This window comes from Solanum lycopersicum, chromosome 11 (assembly GCF_036512215.1).
Source record: "Solanum lycopersicum chromosome 11, SLM_r2.1".
NCBI classification, from domain to species: domain Eukaryota; kingdom Viridiplantae; phylum Streptophyta; class Magnoliopsida; order Solanales; family Solanaceae; genus Solanum; species Solanum lycopersicum.
The window spans coordinates 4594982-4615305 of record NC_090810.1 but is presented as its reverse complement, the minus strand read 5'-3'; the positions used below and the strand labels follow the sequence as shown (position 1 = coordinate 4615305).

The following is a 20324-nucleotide window of genomic DNA, read 5'->3' as shown; positions in this document are numbered from 1 at the left end:
AAAAATAATATATTTTAAATTACATGCATACATAATATTTTAAAAAATTTGGACAATATTCCTACATCATCGATTCAGGTGCGTATCAAAATTTAATACAAAGGCTATATATCAAAAAGTTGTTAGAGAGAAAGAAAAGAAAAATTGAAGCAAAATGAATATGAAATTATATCGTAGCCCTCTTAGATATTTATACTATGACATTATTGACTTTGGTGTTCTTGTGTTGAATCATAAATTCATTCAATTAAAGGAGATGATATATTTTATTTGGTGAACTTAATTATCAACTAGACCAATGAAAATTATCCAAACACTTAATTAAAAATTGATGAACTTAATTATCAAATAAACAAATGAAAATTAATCAAACACTTCATTAAAAGTTAAAAGATGTTTTGATTAGACTAGAATTTCTTTCAAAAATCCAAATAGAATATTTTAATAAATTTCAGAGATTAACTATGTATGAAACGTAAGTTATCCTTTCTAGAATGGCATGAGGAAAAAAAAAGGTTTACATTACTTTGATAAATAATATTGAGTCAAATCAAAAGGAGGAAAGGAAAATAAAAACTATTTAATTAAGGAGAATAAATGGAACACCCACCTTAAAAATTGAGCATAATATCTTAATCAATATTACGAGAACCCTACAAGTTGAGCATAATTATTACTTTATTACGAGAGAATGGTATAAAATAATAAACTGTAAATTCAAATTAAATGTTATAGATATATAGTTTTTTATTTGTAATTCACAATAAACATTTCATATTTTTTTGTCATTTCATGTTATAGATATATAGTTTTTTATTTGTAATTCACAATAAACATTTCATGTTTTTTGTCATTTTATTTGTATATTGAAATATACAAATGCAAGACCCATTTGTATATCGACGTATACAAATGCAGAATCTATTTGTATATCGAAATATATAAATGCAGGACCCATTTGTATACCAAAATATACAAATGCATTACCATTTTTATACATAAATATACAAATGCAGAACCCATTTGTGTACCGAAACATACAAATGCAGGACCTATTTGTATACCAAAAATTTACAAATACAGGACCCATTTGTATATCAAAATATACAAATAGACCCATACATATATATATATATATATGTATGTATGTATACTGAAATATGAAGATTAAATAGTCATAGAAAACATAAAGTTTGGTATGAATCACAATTATACGATTATAGCTATATCATATAAATATAATTTTTATATTTACTATACGTGAAAGTAGGCATATCAACATAAATATAATGCTTATTATATTTATATTTGGACAATATCTATTATGCAAAACAATGTTTATGTTTATATCGGAAATGTTTCGAAATAATTATAATTTCTAAATAATATTTATATTGGACAATATTTTAATAAAATCATGTTTGTTATTTTTATATTGGACATATTTTCTTCAAAACTCGATTTCATACATCATAATATCGGACATAATTTCTTCAAAACTCGATTTCATATATCATAATATCCCAAAAAGGAAGAATAAGATGGTTTAAGGTGGTTCTTCAAGATAGATTAGTTAGGGTTGCTAATTGTTTATTTGACTTTAATTTCCCATGATTTTTGAAAATTAAAAATTATGTCATAGGTCAGATCGAATCGATATTGATATCGTTAATTATTTTATGTGGTATTTTTGCTCTTGTTTGGAAATTCCACGTCATCCTAAAGCATCAAATATTCTGTTCCCAATAATGTTGCTTAAAATAATCACAATTAAACAAGAAAAGGGACATAATTGATCTTCTCTTGGTGATATACACACACATATTTGAGTCATTTTTTGAATAATTTGATATTATACAAATATCACTTGCTTTACTTTACTATTAATAATCAAAGACAAACAAATCATTGAATAAGACAATTATATAACTCATGTTTTAAATATAATCAATTTAATTTGGAGATTCCATTTCTTGAATTGGTACAATGTCTTACTTAAGATCATAGTAAGTGGAGTAATTTAATTCTCATTTACCTCACAAAGCTATAATACGAGTAATATTATAATCAGTGAAATTTCATAAATAAATTTTTTTAAAAAAATTATATTTTAGAAAAAAGGAAAAAAATAATCTAAGAGTTGCTCTTTTAATTTGGTAGGCATGTAAAGAAATACTTCGAAAGTTCTTGAGCTGGTTTGAATTTTTTTTTTTTTAATTTAGATATTTGAAAAAGTCATAGTTCAATTGAGCACTTGAATGCATGATGAAATATTCTTATCAGACACTTTCCGATTGAAATTTTGAAAAAAATCTTTACATATTACTGAGGGTGTGTTATGAAAATAATATTATCCTTTTAAAGTTATACTCCATATTATCTAGGGAGATTTGAAAACTCAGCTCTAGCTCATTCGAGACATCTAAAATTGCTGAACTAAAATAGCTTATTAAATTAAAAGAATCTAAAATATATTATTTAATTACTTCGTGTATCATATTACACACTAGAGTTCAAATACCTAAATAAACTATTTAGATAAATTAGTTGTATTTGGTACATATTCCTTCTCTTTTGGCATATGTTTGTCCTTTAAAATTCAAAAAATTATTTGAGGGTGGTGGTGATGGTGGACAATATCTTTTTTGTGTGGCTTTTCACGTGGTACTTGACAATTGCTTTTAGATTTGATTAAATTTGAATTTATGTATTATAGGATCTATCTTTAGTGATAAGCAATTAAGCATAAATAAGATAATTAATTCACGATAATAATTTAATTATCATTGTCTATAACTTTTTAGATATTATTTCACTATAAAAAAAATAACTTTTATCACGGCAAATAAATATTGATATTAATAAAGAGTGATAAAGTCTTTACCGACATTAGTTAAGTGTCATTAGAACCAATATCACTAAAGACTTTAGAGACATATACAAAAAGTGTTACTTGTCCTAAAAATACATATTTCGCGGTAATTAATTTCATCATTTTTTATGTTGTGTTAACACTCTTTGTAAATGTCTTAAAGCCCTACAACGACATTAGATCTAATGATCTACGTGAATTAACTAATGTTGGTAACAATCTTTTTTAATGTGCATATATGTTGCTGCTAAAAATTGTTCTATTGTGGTGAATAGTTCTAACATTACAACAAAAACAACTTTTAGCGGTATTAAATATTGACATTAATAAAAAGTGCTAAAGTCTTTACCGACATTAGTTAAGTGCTATTAGAATCAATGTCGCTAAAGGTTTCAGGAACATATATAAAGAGTGACAATTACTGCTAAAAATACATATTTAGTGACAATTAAGAACTAATTGCTGCTAATAATCATTTTTGTTGTAGCGTAATAGTAATTTTTTTGCATTTTAAGAACCCAAACATTAAACTTTTAATTAAAAATTAGTAAATATCCCACCAAAACATCGTACATATGCATGTGCTTAGCTTTTTTTTTTATTTATAAATATGGATACCAAATAACTAGGTTATAATTTGTACTCTCTCTTGTATTTTTCTTTTAAAATTCATTTTTTGGAGGAAAAAAATGGCAAAATCCCATGAAATTGAGCACCCAATTAAGGCATTTGGATGGGCAGCTAGAGACACTTCTGGTGTTCTTTCTCCTTTCAACTTCTCAAGAAGGTATGAATTTCGGTATTCATAGTTTTATAATAGAATAATTTGTTAAATTATGAGAGAAATATCAAAATCTGGTGAAATATCTCTGTACACCTATAATATTTTTGACATGTCTCAAGCTTTAAAAAATTCTCCATAAATTTTACAATTAAGTATTTTTCGTAAGATTTTCAACTATCAGTGCATCAAACTTTATTTTTTCTTTTGACAAACTTAAAAAATTGTTCAAGGATCCATCATTACATTTAAAAGTTTCTAACCTTGTACATATGTATAACAATGGTAAGTGGTAGTCCTACTCGATTTGCACGTATCTTGATTAATGTATTTATTTATGTTTTACTGAATATATGTAATAACAATAATAATTCACTCTATTTATGCACATCTTAATTAATTTATACGCTAAGATATTTATTACTTATCATCGTCACAAGTACTAGTTATTTACTCCTTTCTACGGATGAGAAGAAATTATTTAATGTTTTTATTTTATTGGATGTAGGGCTACTGGTGAGAATGATGTACAATTCAAAGTGTTGTATTGTGGAATTTGTCACACAGATCTACATATGCTCAAGAATGAATGGGATAATTCCAAGTACCCTATTGTGCCAGGGTAAATTCATTATTTTAAAAGTATTTAAATTATGCAAAATTAACTAGGGTAACTAAGAAAATAAAAATATTTTATTAAATCTGTATTGGAGTTTTTGTGTTTGGTTTGTGCAGCTATTGAACCTCTATTATAACAACATATCACATGTAATTTCACAGGCACGAGATCGTGGGCGTAGTAACCGAGGTCGGTAGCAAGGTAAAAAAAGTGAAGGTGGGGGACAATGTAGGTGTTGGAGTCATAGTAGGATCATGTCGAAAATGTGATAGTTGTACTAGTGACCTCGAACAATATTGTTCTAGCAGTATTAACACGTATAGTACAACTTACTATGACGGAACCACCACATACGGAGGCTACTCCGATCTCATGGTGGCCAACGAGCATTTCGTGCTCCGTTGGCCGGAGAATTTACCGATGGAAGCTGCTCCATTGTTGTGTGCTGGTATCACAACATATAGCCCATTGAAATATTTTGGGCTTGATAAGCCTGGATTGAACATTGGTGTTGTAGGCCTTGGTGGGCTGGGCCATATGGCTGTCAAATTTGCAAAGGCTTTTGGATGCAATGTGACTGTTATTAGTACTTCTATTAATAAGAAAGATGAAGCAATTAAACACCTTGGTGCTAATTCATTCTTGATTAGCCATGATCAAGAACAAATTGAGGTATTTTTCCTATGTTTATACTTGAAAATTTTGATTATTAAATTATTTGGCACCTCGATATCGATTTCTTGCCAACTAAGACGGTGCGATGTATTAAGTTGGATTGTTCACCTATTAAGATGATAAGTGAGCTAGGATTGAAACCGGGCAAAAAACACAAATCTCACTAGTTTAAGAGCCAGGGGCGGACCCACATGGTGTCCGCCGGGTGCTCGAGCACCCATTAACTTCGTTACGAAATATATATATATATATCCCAATGAATTAATCATATAGTTGACCCAATGATTCTAGGATGGGTACTTAAGGCTCTTTTAATGTTATTGTACCAAAGTTCGAATCTTATTGTTAACATATACTATATCCAAGTGAAAGTGAATTCACATGTACCTGAGCCCCCCCTCCTCTCTCCTTATGTATCTGTATTTCAGAATGTATCTGGTATCCAAAATACATGCATCTAGGATACATCGACTATCTCGCTCGCCTTATCTCCCTATTTCAGTGCATCTGACTTGAAAGATGGTATGAAATAATTAATGTAACTATTTCAAATTATAGGAAGAATTAGTAAATATGATAGGAATACTTGTGTAACTAGACCATTTTTCCTTGTAATAATGTACATTTCGAATCATTAGTCCTAGGATTCATATAATATTCTCTTCGTTTTAATTTGTTTTTCTGATTTTAATTTGACACAGTATAATACGAGTTGTATTATTGCTATTGTCATTGTTATTGCAGGGTGCAACAAGCACATTGGATGGAATTATAGACACAGTTTCAGCAGAACATCCAATTGCTCCATTGCTCAGTATATTAAAGCCTCATGGAAAGCTTGTAATGGTTGGTTTACCACCAAAGCCACTTGAGTTGCCAGTTTTCCCCTTGCTTATGGGTAAACGAAATAACTCGAACTTGCATTTAAACACTCGAATTATGATCGATTCTAATTGAGCGCATGATAAATTATTGTTATTATCAATACGTAATAAGTATAACTACTAAAAATACGTCACTCCGTTTAATGCACTAAGCTTCAATAAGTTGTAAAACCTCAAGCTTATTCGAGTTGAGGCTAATGTGTATAATGTCAGTATATGACATATTTTATGTAGTTAATTTATCTATGTCGTCAGAATACAAGTAAAAGTTTTTCTATAATTTAGGCTGAAAGTTTTTAATTTGAATGTTTTATCATGTGTTAAAGGACACACTGAGAACAAGTCGTAATCGAATACCTAAATAAAATTTATTCGAAAATTCAACAGATCGTCGATGTGTTCTAACGATTTTTTCAATATTGTTCTAATAACATTACTTAAATTTTTTTAGGTAGGAAAATAATGGGAGGAAGCATCATTGGAGGAATGAAAGAGACACAAGAAATGCTTGATTTTGCAGCAAAACATAATATTACACCTCAAGTTGAAGTTGTTTCAATGGATTGTGTGAATATCGCCATGGAACGCCTTTTAAAATCGGATGTCAAGTATCGATTCGTGCTCGATATTGGAAAAACACTGAAAGCTGATTAAACATGTGTGAATGATGGTTTGAATATTATCGCTATGAATTCAAAATAAAATAACAAATTATGGCCCAAATATAGATTTTTGGCCATTAGAGTTGGTTTCCTATGTGAAATTTTCACCCTTTTAAATCTTTGTTATTTTGATATTCTAATCTTCAAATTTGTTTTTGTATCACATTTTCACGAATTTCAGATTTTAATTTTTCATTATATATTATTTATTTGTCCAAATTATTATTTTATCGTGAATTTCATACCCCAACTATATATTGTTCTATTTATTATGTCTAAAATATGATCGCCTTTTTTCGAGTTTCATATATACCTCAACTATCAATTGAGGATCAAATTACACGTCGATGCTAAGTTAATTGTTATTTATGTATTTTATTACGAGCTACTATACCCAAGCCCAAAACAAAGTTCAGAAATGGGCTAAAAGTCTAAATTTACTCCAAAATTGGGCCCAGGTAGTGCACATGTGATTTGCATCCTTTAAAACATAGTCAGATTTTCAAAAAACTATTTAAAGTTTAACTACTTTATAACAAATTAAACAAAACTTAGATAAACATAACCCTAAACTTGTTACGGTAAACTTTAGACCTTAAGTTTAATGTTCCAAGCTTGAAGTTGGCCTCAAGCAAATATCATCGGGTTTGAATTTCAAATTCGACACTATGAAGTTTGAAGAGCCAATTAATTTAAGAAATTTCGTTATAAAGTTTGTCAAGACAATTTATTTTAAATTATTTTTTTACTCTCTTCCTCCAAGTTAGAGTGGGGACTCTACAGTATATAATTATTATCATATTATTATTATTATTAATATTATTAAAACCTTGACTATGTTTTAAATTGTTATGCTAAAAATAACTATTTATTCACTTCTTCCTCTCCATTGTGAGGGGAAAAAAATTGCGTTTGTTTTCTAGTAAAGCAAAATCGAACGTCTAACAAATGGTGCATATTTTTCTTTTAAGGGTTTATATTTTTTTATAAAAAAGAATCATAAAACTAGGTTTTTAATTCCAAAAATATAAAGTGATTTTCAAAAAAAATTATCTCACCTATGAACCCAAATAACATATAACCTTTTCTTTTTTTAATGAATATCTCATAATTCAAAATAAAATCCAAACTCAAAAACATAAATACAATCTTTTTTTAATGAATATCTCATAATTCAGAACAAAATCCAAACTCAAAAACATAAAAAAAAAACGGAAATTTAGAAAAATGAGAGTATTGTGATTTGAAATAGAGTGGATTTATAAACAAAAATATAAAAATTATAAATAATTCAAATCTTACCATTAAATAATAATCTTCTACCTCATCCTTTAAAATAAGGTCGTAATTTGCATACAAACCTGAACCAATAAAGACATATCAAAAAATATTTATCGATTCAGGTATGTTGCAAACTTTGACATACGAAGGCTATCAAAAAGCTGCAAAAAAATAAAACAATAGAATAAAAATGTGTGTGAATTCGATGTGAGGCTTCAAAAAGTTACTAGTGTTTATATAGATATATATATATTGGGTAATATTAAAAGAAAATCCTGGCCATTGAAATTTATAACCAAATAAAATATTTTGGAGGCTATGTTTATATTTATTTATATTACTTAGAAAACCCTAGTTATGTGTAATTACATTTGTAGCCCTTCAAAATGTATATACATATAGATATGGTTATTTGCACCCGTACGTTACCCTTTGAGGTATGCCATAGTTTTCATACGAACCCGAATCGACATATATGTTATATATGATTTATGTTATTCAGACTTATAAAAATAATAAACGCGTGATATTCTTAAAAAGTCTGAATAATATATGTATTTGTCGATTCAGGTGCGTATCGAAACTTTGACATACAAAGGCTATAAATCAAAAAAGTATTTGAGAGTTGGAAAAAAATCGAAGCAAATTCTTCAAAGAAAAAAAAAGTTGATATATATATATAAAATATATTGAAATTATTGCCTACTATGATAAAATTTGTTCGGAGGCTGTGTTTATAACCTTTAGAAAACCCTAGTTTTATGAAATTACATTGTAACCCTCCTAGATATTTATCTTATGACATTATTAACCTTGATGTGTTAATGTTGGGCATCTTATTATATTGATTCACTAAATATATTATATGACATAAGAAAGGGATTATTAATTTCATTTGTATGACATAAGAAAGGGCTAATTATTTAATTAATTATATTGTGTGATTATTGTTTCTAAATGTTCACTAAAATTTCAATTGAAAGGGTAATGGTTTCTATCTTTTTTATTTCATTGAAGCATTAATAATCTCCTCGATCTTAATTATTTTGTTATGTTTTCTATTTTTTTGAGTCAAGTGACTTATCGATAAACAATCTCTCTATTTTCTAATTTAGCGATCTTCTTTGAATTCCACTCATAATTGTGTTAGACTACTCTTTGTTAAAAAATAGGTTCTCAATGCACGTATTTATAAATGAGAACTTTAATTGCATTGTCTATGTATCTGATATTCGTTATTTACATAAATATTTAAGTTCAACTAGTCAATTAGAGTGATATTTTTCATGTTAATAGTTTCGAGATGAAGCACCAATTGAATTTTTAATATTTTTTTTTTCATAAAATCATCTACATTGTTTCCGTAAGGCCTGTTTTTTTTTTTTTTTTTTTTTTTGTCTTTTCCTTTCTGGTTTGAAACAAAAAAGCTAAGGATAATAATTTTCATTTTTTTTTCCAATCATGTTTTTATTTGTTTTAAAACAAAACTTTAACGTTTATTTTGAGGGACAAAAGGATTATAACTTCGAGACAAAATTGAGGATTAGTTTGTCTAATGTTAGGTAGGATTTTCTTAAAAAGAAATTAGATTAATAATTATGTTATTTATTTTTACATTAAATGTTAAGAAAGCATTAACTAAAATATTTTTTCTTTTCCTCCATTTTATTTTGCTTAGCGTATATGTAACAACTTATTTGGTCGTTTGAATATTAGATTTTTTTTATTTTTTAAAATAATTTTTGATATAGGGATAATACTCAATTACCCCCTAGCTTATACCCAAAATTCCTACGACACATCTTATCTTTGATGAGGTCCTATTATCCCCTCCAACTTTTTTTTAAAGCAATTTATTACCCCTTGCGTGCTTACGTGGCAATAATCGTGATTTCACTCGTGTAGCGCCCGCGTGAGTGCAGATTTTGGCTAACAATGACCAATAAAAGTTAGCCACGTGTCAAAGCAATTTGAAAAAAAATTCAAAAATAAATTTTATTGTTTCTCTCAAAAGCAAGTTCTTCTTCCTCTTTTCAAAAAATAACCCCAAGTTCATGGTTCTTCATTTTTGAAGAAGCTCCATCCATTATCATTCAAGTTAAATAGCTCCTTGATTTGAAAAGGTAAAGTAAAATTTAATATATTCTTTACATCTTTTTATGTCGATTATTAATTCTTATTTTTTTTGACAATGTTTATAAAGTTAGGGTTATGACAAAATCCGAGTTGAATAAGTTGTGTATGGATGAAATCGATCCACACACTGCAACCAAAAATTAACTCCCAAAATCCAACATCAAAAATCAAATTTCAGTTGGAAATCTAATTTCTAACCTTTGAAATCGATCCCGTCCACACATGCAAGACTTTCCCTCTTTCTACTTCATCTACGTTTTGGTAAAATTAATTTGGAAAAGTTAAAACGCCAGCTTTTCAAATTTGGGAAGTGTAAAGTTACTTTATCGAAAGCTGAAAAAGTGGGTCCCGGCGCATGTTCAACAAACACTTCGACCTTGCAGATTATTATTGCCACGTAGGCATACAAGGAGTAGTAAATTACTTTTAAAAAAAAGTTGGAGGGGATAATAAGACCTAATCAAAGATAAGATGTGTCGTAGGGATTTTGGGTATAGGCTAGGAGGGTAATTGAGTATTATCCCTTTGATATATTTTAAATGAGTATTTCAAACTATTTTTAATTACACTTATAGAATTAATGAAATAGTTTTAATAATTTATTTAAAACTATTCTTAAATCACTATTGAGATTGTTGCGTATACAAATATGTATTATCATAATATATTTCAAATCTCAACTCAAATTTTATTATTCTTATGATTACTAATAGAGAGTGAGACTATAAGAAATAGCAAGGCTATTGATTGATTTTAATTAAAAATTTGCATAGATAGACTTTGATTATTAGTAAGTTGTATCAAAGTGAATAGTAAGTTTTATCAAAGTGAATTGTTTTTCAAATTGATGTGGCAACTACTGTGACAGTCACTTGTTGATGTGTCAATTTAGGGATCAATCATGACCAACTAACTTAAGGCAAATTTTGTACTTACCGCTAATGGTCAATAATTAATTTATGTCAATCTTAGGTTATTTTTATTAGTTATCATAAATTATGATTAAGTTTTGATATATGTAATAGATAGTTAAAAACCATGTGTATCATATTAGTGGAATAACATTAAAGTTATGCTAATAAGAGAAATTAAGACTTACTCTTCGGATTGAACTTTAGGAAATTGATTATAGAATTATAAAAAAAATGGATATAGGCTAGACATAGAATAATGTGAGTGTTTATAGGCTTGTTAACTTATAAATAATGCGTAAATACTTGAGAGATTGAAAAGGTTCGGTGGCGTTGAGGAAAGTAAAAACATTAAAGGAGAAGTTTGCTTGACTTCGATTCTTCGGTAGAGGTAGGTTTATTCTATTTGATAAATAGACTCTTAATAGTGATTGATATGCATTGAATGATATTGTAAAGTTCTCTATGTACTTGATTGTATGATTGTGTGGCTTGGTTGTGTGACTTGTGCTTGGTCTGAAATCCTGAGACCGTGAGATTTATAATCTAAAAGACTGAAACCCTCTTTATCGAAGTGATGCCTTGAATAAAGAAGGCTTGATGAAATATTGTTAGTGAATTGAAAAGTGGTGATAATAAATGATAAATTAATGGTATTATTGGATTGGAGTGTCACGTTCCGACACGGTATAATTGGATCAAACTGTCACATTCTGACACGGTATAATTAGATTGGAGTGTCACGTTCCGACATGGTATAATTGGATCAGACTGTCACATTCTGACACGATATAATTGGAGCAGAGTGTCACATCTCGGCAAGGTATTATTGGCTCGGAGTGTTACTTGTCGACACAGTATATAATTGAATCGGAGTGTCATGTTTCGACACGATAATATTAAAGGAAAAAGATATTGAATTAACTTAATGTACTCAATCTCAAAGAACTCATTTCTCAAATGAGCGTGGTGTTGAGACATGAGTCCCCATATGTGTACTTGATATTATGATTGTTTGCCTACTTACTTTAGTGTTGTTATTACTGGTTCATGTTGTTTGTTGCTTGTCACTTGCTAAGTGTTATAGTTGATTTTATACTATTATTCATTGTATATTAGTTTCTATTTTGGGTTGGCCGACTCAGTACATGTTGCCCTGTACTGAGCCCTACTTGTATTTTTCTTTGTTTTCCTTTTATGGAGAGCAGCGAGTATACCAACGACTTTAATTCGCCCCTCAGCTCTAGCCAGTCTCGACATATCAGGTTCAAGAATGAGCTATTCATTCGAGCTTGTGTTGGATTCTCCCGGTCATCACCTGATGTCCTTAGTTTTCGAACACAAATTACTTTATTTCATTTATTGTGGTGTCTTTGATACTCTTAGACTTAGTATTTAGAGATTAGATGTCCTTGATGTGATGACTTTCAGGTTTTGGGAATGACTTATAGTAGAGTATAATGGATTTGTATTTCTTACACTAATAAAATTTAAACTTCCGCATTATGGTTAATATTTTCTAAGTTGAATGATAAATATAAGTTGGGGTTAAAGTTATTGATTCGTCCACCTAGGGTGTTAAATGTGGGTGCCACTCATGACTCGATTTGAGTCGTGACATTATACTATAAATAGATTATTATTTTTTACTTATCTATTTTAGCAAATCAAGAGAAATTTATTATTTTCCTCTCAGTACTATACTGTTAAATAAAGGCTAAAACTTATCTGTATCGGTATTTGCATCAATCTAATACATGCATGTCATGTGTTTAAATTTATATTTCATTTTATTTAACCTTAATTAATTAACATGTATTTTACTTCATTAAATCACATAATAATGAAAATTGAATTAGTTTGATGTAAACACGCGGATAAGTTTTTTCAATAAATAACTACATAAAATATAAGTTGTCAAATTTAAATCATCAAAACATAATTAATAAGGTTATTTTAAGAAAAAATAAATCTCTAACAAATATTGTTTTAAATAAACTGTCAAGTCAATATAGATTAAACAAAACGAATAAAACGAGTATATATATATATATATATATATATATATATATATATATATATATGGAGAGAGTTTTATCTCTTTTTGCACGTTTTTATCCTTTAGGGATTAGAAATTGAGAAATGATTGGACCAATCAACCAAAATCTACACTTTTTCTTAATATATAAATATGAATATCAAATGGGCATTTTGTTTTAATTTTATACACATTTTCTTCTGTTTCAACCTTTTGTTTTGGTTATTTACTTTTTTAGGTGAATTTAATTAACTCTACTTTGGGGGTAAAATGGCAAAATCTCATGAAATTGAGCACCCAATTAAGGCATTTGGATGGGCAGCTAGAGACACTTTGGGTGTTCTTTCTCCTTTCAACTTTTCTAGAAGGTATATTGTATTCGATATTTATATTATGGTTCGAGAGTTTGCGTGTTTCATATTTATTGTTAGTGAAGATATTATTAATAAAATAAAAAAAAATCATTTTCAGAGACTTGAACTCGATGATTCTTATTAAGAACTATACTAATCCATATATATATATATATATATACTTTTAATATTGTACATAATAGTTTGAAATGATTTTCACTAAGAAGTTTATCATACACAAAATTGACCTTAATTACGTATATATTATTTTTTACATCAAAGAAGGTTCAGATGATCCGTTTCCGCTTTCTCTGGTTTCACCCATGATTATACATAATATTAACTCTAGTTTTGTTAAGATCATAGTGTTCTAAAATGCTCAATCTCTTAATTATTATTAGGGAAAATGCACAAGTACCTCCTCAACCTATGTCCGAAATCTCAGAGACACACTTATACTATACTAAGATCCTATTATCCCTGAACTTATTTATAAGTAATTTTCTACCCCTTTTAGCCTACGTGGCACTAGTTTGAAAAAAAAAGTCAACCATCGTTGGGCCCACCAGATAGTGCCACATAGGCTAAAAAGGGGTAAAAAATTATTAATAAAATAAGTTCAGGGGTAATAGGACCTTAGTATAGTATAAGTGTGTCTCTGATATTTCGAACATTGGTTAAGAGGATACTTGGACATTATCCCTTATTATTATTTAATTATTTTTTAATTATTATTGTTATTTGTGTGTGTAGGGCTACTGGTGAGAATGATGTACAATTCAAAGTGTTGTATTGTGGAATTTGTCACTCAGATCTTCATATGCTCAAGAATGAATGGGATAATTCCAAGTACCCTATTGTGCCAGGGTAAATTCATTATTTTAAAAATATTTAAATTATGCAAAATTAACTAGTATTTTAGTAGTCTTTTCTTAAATTTTACTATTTATCTAATACTATGATTGCTTTGTTTATTGCTGTTGTTATTTTTCTTTCAATTCTGTAATGATTGATCACACTTTTCTAACCTCTCTAGACGGCTACATCAAAAAAATAGGAATAAATTATGTATATATGTTATTTATCACTGACCTTACTTATAAAATTATACCGAATATATTATCATTGTCGATCTGCCGAGAAAAAAGGAGAGAATATATTTCATAAATCCACTCACCTTGTTTCCTCTGGGGTTGTTTTTCCTTTTTGGTTTGAAACAAAACTTTCAACGAAAATATTTTGTTGTATCTTTGAGTCTTTGACCAACTCATTTTCTCCAATCAAATTTAATTTTTTTTTGTTGATAATTTCGATAACAAATTTGGGATTAACTTATGCTACATTCAGTAGGAGTTTTTTTGTTCCAGGATTAGTAATTTTGGAATTAAAAGTTATGAGTTTCCAACAATTTTAATTTCTTTTTTTTTTAAAAACAAAAAAAACAAAAAAACTCAATGCATAGGCGTATTCATTAAGGAGATATTAACCCTCATCAAAGAAGGGTAAAAAGAAATGCTTAAGTGAGTACCATCTCAATCGATGGACCAAAAGCTAATTTTATTAATGATTTCTGAATATATATATATTTTTGTAAATATTATTAAGATTTTAAAATTTTGAAATAAAACTCTGAATTCATCATTATCGAATACCAGATGAAAAATAAAATCGGCATATTCTTTGAAGACAAGTGCCAATATTGTTTGTACCTAACTATTAATAATTGCACATAACATGTTATGGTCCCAAACAATATATGTGGTAGTCATAAATTCACTTGTTTTTGATACAATCTAAGTTGCATATGTTATAATTATTACATATTTAATTTTAATTTTTTTGGTCTTTTTGTACTATTGCTTATTACTCTGTGTGTCAAGGTGAAAATAATAATTTCTGCTTAAGATTAAAAATAATTTCGAAGTTAAATCTTGACATGTCTAGATTCTTTCTTTTATACAAACCCTGTGTGTCAAGGTGAAAATAATAATTTCATTAAAAATAATTTCGAAGTTAAATCTTGACATGTTTAGATTCTTTCTTTTATATAATTTTTATATTTGTATAAAAATATTTAGATATCGAACCTACGTTCAAACAATATTTTACATGTGTTTTTACAGGCACGAGATTGTGGGTGTGGTAACCGAGGTCGGTGGCAAGGTAGAAAAAGTGAAGGTGGGGGACAATGTAGGTGTTGGAGTACTCGTAGGATCATGTCGAAAATGTGATAGTTGTACCAATGACCTCGAACAATATTGTCCTAGCCACATTGGTACGTATAGTACAACCTACTATGACGGAACCACCACATACGGTGGCTACTCCGATCTCATGGTGGCCAACGAGCATTTCGTGCTCCGTTGGCCGGAGAATTTACCGATGGAAGCTGCCCCATTGTTGTGTGCCGGTATCACAACATATAGCCCATTGAAATATTTTGGGCTTGATAAGCCTGGATTGAACATTGGTGTTGTGGGCCTTGGTGGGCTGGGCCATATGGCTGTCAAATTTGCAAAGGCTTTTGGATGCAATGTGACTGTTATTAGTACTTCTATTAATAAGAAAGATGAAGCAATTAAACACCTTGGTGCTAATTCATTCTTGATTAGCCATGATCAAGAACAAATTAAGGTATTTTTTCTATGTTTATGCTTGAAAATTACAATTATTATACACTTGTTAACTAGTTTGACATCTCGATATCGACTAAATATTTGCCATCTAAAAACTATTAAGATTGTATTAAGTGAGACATTGTTCGCCTTTTAAAACAGTATGGGTGTACATGTCTTATTATAAATCCTCTAATGTTTGCTCGAATTAAGATGTGTCGGTCAATGTTTTCTTCATTTTAATTTGTTCGTCTGGTTTTGACTTGACACAAAATTTTAGAAAGCACAATGATTTTTGAATCTGTGGTCTTAAACTAATGAAATGCCGAAGTATCAAAATGTCCTTCAGTCTTGTGGTCTTGAATTAACTAATGCTTGTCGAATTGTACTTACCTATTTTACATAAATATATCGTTAATATGTGAGTGTTTGATAGTGTCTACGAGTTGATAAACATATATATGGATATCAGATATCGTATGAGTTAGTATTATTATTATATTGCAGGGTGCAACAGGCACATTGGATGGAATTATAGACACAGTTTCAGCAGAACATCCAATTGCTCCATTGCTCAGTATATTAAAGCCTCATGGAAAGCTTGTAATGGTTGGTTTACCACCAAAGCCACTTGAGTTGCCAGTTTTCCCCTTGCTTATGGGTAAAAGAAATACATCAATATATAATATTTTTAATAAATTTTATTTTGACGTTTAAATTAGTGTTATATTGAATATTTGAACACATGAAAAGTGTTAATATTACTCAAAATTTGAAAGTTAGTCAATTACGTAGATAAGAATAACCACTAAAAAGATGTCACTTCTTTTAATTATATTTATTAGCCTCAGACTTAGTTCCAATTGAGACAAATGTATATGATTAAAGGATGTGAGAATTTATATACTTAACTTATCTATATGATAGGTCTTGAATATACACACAAAAGTTTTTCTAAAAATTTTAACATTTTATCATTATATGTTCAAATGCTCGATTAAAACATGTCGTAATTTAACTGTCTACGTAAGATTTATTGAATTTTAAGGGTTTATTAATTTATTCCTCTAATTTTTCTTAATTCTCTTTTTATTTCTTTATAATTTGGACTCTTCAATTTTTAGGTAGGAAAATAATGGGAGGAAGCATTATTGGAGGCATGAAAGAGACACAAGAAATGCTTGATTTTGCAGCAAAACATAATATTACACCTCAAGTTGAAGTTATTTCAATGGATTATGTGAATATTGCTATGGGACGTCTTTCGAAATCGGATGTCAAGTATCGATTTGTGCTCGATATTGGAAAAACATTGAAAGATGATTAAATATATGTGAAAGCTAGTCTGAATACTATTCTTATGAATTTAAAATAAAACGAACATTTATAGCCAAAATAGTAGATTTTTGGCCATTAAGGTGTTTTTCAATACCCTTAAATCTTTGTTATTTTGAATTCCTAATCTTCAAATTTGTTTATATATTTGGATGAATCAAATTAATAAACGAACTAAAATTTTATCTGTTCAAGATTCGCTTGGGACTGGAAAAAAAAGAGTCAAATAACGGATTATAACTCAACTCGTTAAATTATTATTGATTTGACGTGGCACGTCCATTAGCCAATTTTTTCATAATTATCAATCTTTAAATTTGATGTTGCTCAAGATTTTAAATTCTAGTCTTTTAAAATTGTCAATATCTAATTTTTTTAGTTTATATATATTAAATAAAAAAAATTGAGCTAAAGACTTCAGCGATGAAACTGAAGATGAGGTGTACTCCAAATATAATCGAAATAACACATTAATATTAATTATAAAACTTGTTTTTTTAATTCCACTAAAAATATTATATTTCGTATTTTTGAGAAACATATTTCTTTAAAAAGTTATTATACAACAATTAAACTGATCCAATATTTTTTTAAAATTTAGAGCCTTATGGGCTTCAGGAAGGAGATAAGAATACTTATTTTCTTCATATGAAAACGATTTAAAGGTGTAAGTGTAACAATATTAAGGGGCTTATTTTAGATGATGGAAGTTGAATTTTTGATTATAATGATATTGTAATAGAGGTAAAAAGATTTTATAAAAATTTATTCACTACTTCCCGACCTATAGATATTGATCACGTTCTTAATCTAGTCCCTACCTTAGTAGATGATTCGGTTAATGATATGTTAACTAAAGGAATAGCAGACGAGGAAATTAAACAAGCAATTTTTTATATGCATTCTTTAGAAGCTCCAGGAGTAGACGGAATGACACCCTTCTTCTTTCAAAGGTATTGGAATATTAACTCCGTTAATATTTGTGAAGCTGCAAAAACCTTTTTAATTTAGGATATCTGCTACCTTCTTGGAATAAGACTCTTATAATTTTGATTCCTAAAGTGAAAAATCCTAGTGATGTGAGTCAATTTCGACTCATAAGTTTATGCTCTACAATGTACAAAATTATTGCTAAAATTATTGTTAAGAGACTGAAAGTCTACCTACCCAATATTATCTCTCCAAATCAATTTGCTTTTATTGGAAAACGACAAATAGTAGATAATGTTGTCCTAGCGCATGAGTTCATTCATCTTCTTAAAAATAAAAGACGCGGAAAACAAAAATATATGACCCTTAAGCTAGATATGGCTAAAGCTTATGATCGAGTTGAGTCGATTTATATTCAAAAATTACTTGCTAATATGAGTTTCCATGAAACTTTTAGTAATTGGATTATACAATGCATCACCACCCCTGCATATAAATTTAATATTAATGGAACATAGCGGGAGGAGTGAAACCTACTAGAGGATAAGGCAAGGAGATCCACTTTCTCCATACCTTTTCCTCTTATGTGTCGAAGGTCTCTCTAGATTCTTAAATCATGCAGAATAATGTGGGAATATACAAGGGCTAAGCTTAAATAGAGGAGGTCTTACAATTAATCATTTATTTTTCGTTGATGACTCATTTATCTTTTGTAAGGCGAATACCCAAAATACAAGTGTTAGGGACAAAAGGTAAACTTCACTAAATCAACTATTTTCTTTAGTATAAACTGTTTTGATATTGATAAAGATAGTATTAATGAAGTGTTAGGACAACTACAACGGAATAACACAGAAGATCTAAGAAAAAGATGCTAATTTATTAAAGATAGGGTGAAGTCCAAAATAAAAGGATGAAAAAATAACTTCCTAAGTTCTAGCAGCAAAAGAAGTGATGCTTAAATCTGTATTATCTGCAATTCCATCTTATGCCCTATCATGTTTTCAACTTCGGATTCCTTATATAAAGAGATTACGACTATCTTCTCTAATTTTTGGTGGGGGCATGATAAGGATAAAAGAAAGATGCACTTTTAAAAATGGGAGAATCTATGTTTAGCTAAGTTTAAAGGGGGAATAGGCATTAGAGATTTAAAGTCGTTTAATCAAGCATTATTGGCAAAGCTTGCTTGGCAAATTTTAACCGAAAAAAGAGTCTTTACTTGTTAGAATCATGAAGAGTAAATATTTTTCACATACTTTCTTCCTTAAAGCCACTTGTTCATCTAATAGTTCTTGGATATGGAAAAACATTATTTAGGGTAGAGATCTCTTACAAAAGGGCATTAGATGGAGGGTAGACTCTGGAGATTGTATTAAAGTGTGGACAGATCCTTGGATTCCTAACTCTTGTAGATTCCAACCTAGTTAGATGCTAGCTCAAATAGATGTCGAGTTGAGAGTGAAAGATCTTATAGAGGAAAATACCCATGCATGCAAATTGGATGATCTTCAGAAGTATTTCTACCCAAATGATTTTCATACAATAGTCTCTATATCTATTTCAACCACAGGCTCTTCCGATAAGAATATTTGGCACCATACCAAGTCTGGGAAGTATGAGGTTAAATCAGGATACCACTTAGCTAGGGAAATGATTAGGTGTGAACAAGTGAGTAATGAAAGAGCCCAATCTAGTAATCAATCTTTTTCAAAAGAATTCTGGAAGTTTTTATAGTCTATGAATATTAAGAACAAGTATAAACACTTTATTTGGAAATACATTTTGACCGATCAACCACATAATTGCTAGGAGACTGAGACATATTTGTGAAGTGTGTAAGGGTTGTGGACTTGAGAATGAAACGGCATGTTGTTTAGGTGTGTCAGTGCTCAATTAGTTTGGAAAATTTGCCCCATCAATTGGCCTAGCTTAGAATATATAGTAGATTTTGCTCGTTGGTGGAATGATCTTTTTACAAATGTTAAAAATTATCCCGACTCTATAGAGATGATTAAATTAAGTATTTCCATTATGTGGCAAATTTGGAAGGCTAGAAACTCAAAGAGTTTTAATGGAGAAGTTGTTGATACTAAGAATATTGTTGACAAAGTTCTTTTTGATTTTCATGAGTATGAAAACAATTTGATCCCTCCATCTCTCCCTAGAGTTATACATTCTTGTAATGATGATAGAAATATAACTGTGGCACAAGATGGTATTGTTGTGTTT

At 29.1% G+C, this 20324-nt stretch overlaps 2 protein-coding genes across 2 annotated transcripts; both read left to right on the top strand.

Annotated features, from left to right (window-relative positions):
- The first annotated feature begins 3477 nt into the window (after window positions 1-3477).
- Window positions 3478-6712, top strand: LOC104644298 (8-hydroxygeraniol dehydrogenase-like). Its single transcript, XM_010314366.4, has 5 exons — window positions 3478-3659; window positions 4162-4275; window positions 4434-4944; window positions 5692-5845; window positions 6283-6712. Exons 1-5 carry the CDS (start codon window positions 3562-3564, stop codon window positions 6483-6485), a joined length of 1080 nt encoding a protein of 359 aa, XP_010312668.1. The 5' UTR covers window positions 3478-3561; the 3' UTR covers window positions 6486-6712.
- A 6324-nt stretch (window positions 6713-13036) lies between these two features.
- On the top strand, window positions 13037-17259 carry LOC101265396 (8-hydroxygeraniol dehydrogenase-like). The gene is made up of 5 exons (XM_010314367.3): window positions 13037-13227; window positions 13966-14079; window positions 15336-15846; window positions 16335-16488; window positions 16952-17259. The coding sequence occupies exons 1-5, from the start codon at window positions 13130-13132 to the stop codon at window positions 17152-17154; spliced, it is 1080 nt and encodes a 359-aa protein (XP_010312669.1). The 5' UTR covers window positions 13037-13129; the 3' UTR covers window positions 17155-17259.
- The last annotated feature ends 3065 nt before the right edge of the window (window positions 17260-20324 follow it).

Excerpts from the sequence above, each read along its gene's own strand:
- LOC104644298 (XM_010314366.4), top strand. The coding sequence starts at position 3,562 with ATGGCAAAATCCCATGAAATTGAGCACCCAATTAAGGCATTTGGATGG. Across the intron at positions 3,660-4,161 it reads CCTTTCAACTTCTCAAGAAG|GGCTACTGGTGAGAATGATG; the intron begins GTATGAATTTCG and ends TATTGGATGTAG. Across the intron at positions 5,846-6,282 it reads AGTTTTCCCCTTGCTTATGG|GTAGGAAAATAATGGGAGGA; the intron begins GTAAACGAAATA and ends AAATTTTTTTAG.
- LOC101265396 (XM_010314367.3), top strand. The coding sequence starts at position 13,130 with ATGGCAAAATCTCATGAAATTGAGCACCCAATTAAGGCATTTGGATGG. Across the intron at positions 14,080-15,335 it reads AAGTACCCTATTGTGCCAGG|GCACGAGATTGTGGGTGTGG; the intron begins GTAAATTCATTA and ends GTGTTTTTACAG. Across the intron at positions 15,847-16,334 it reads ATGATCAAGAACAAATTAAG|GGTGCAACAGGCACATTGGA; the intron begins GTATTTTTTCTA and ends ATTATATTGCAG.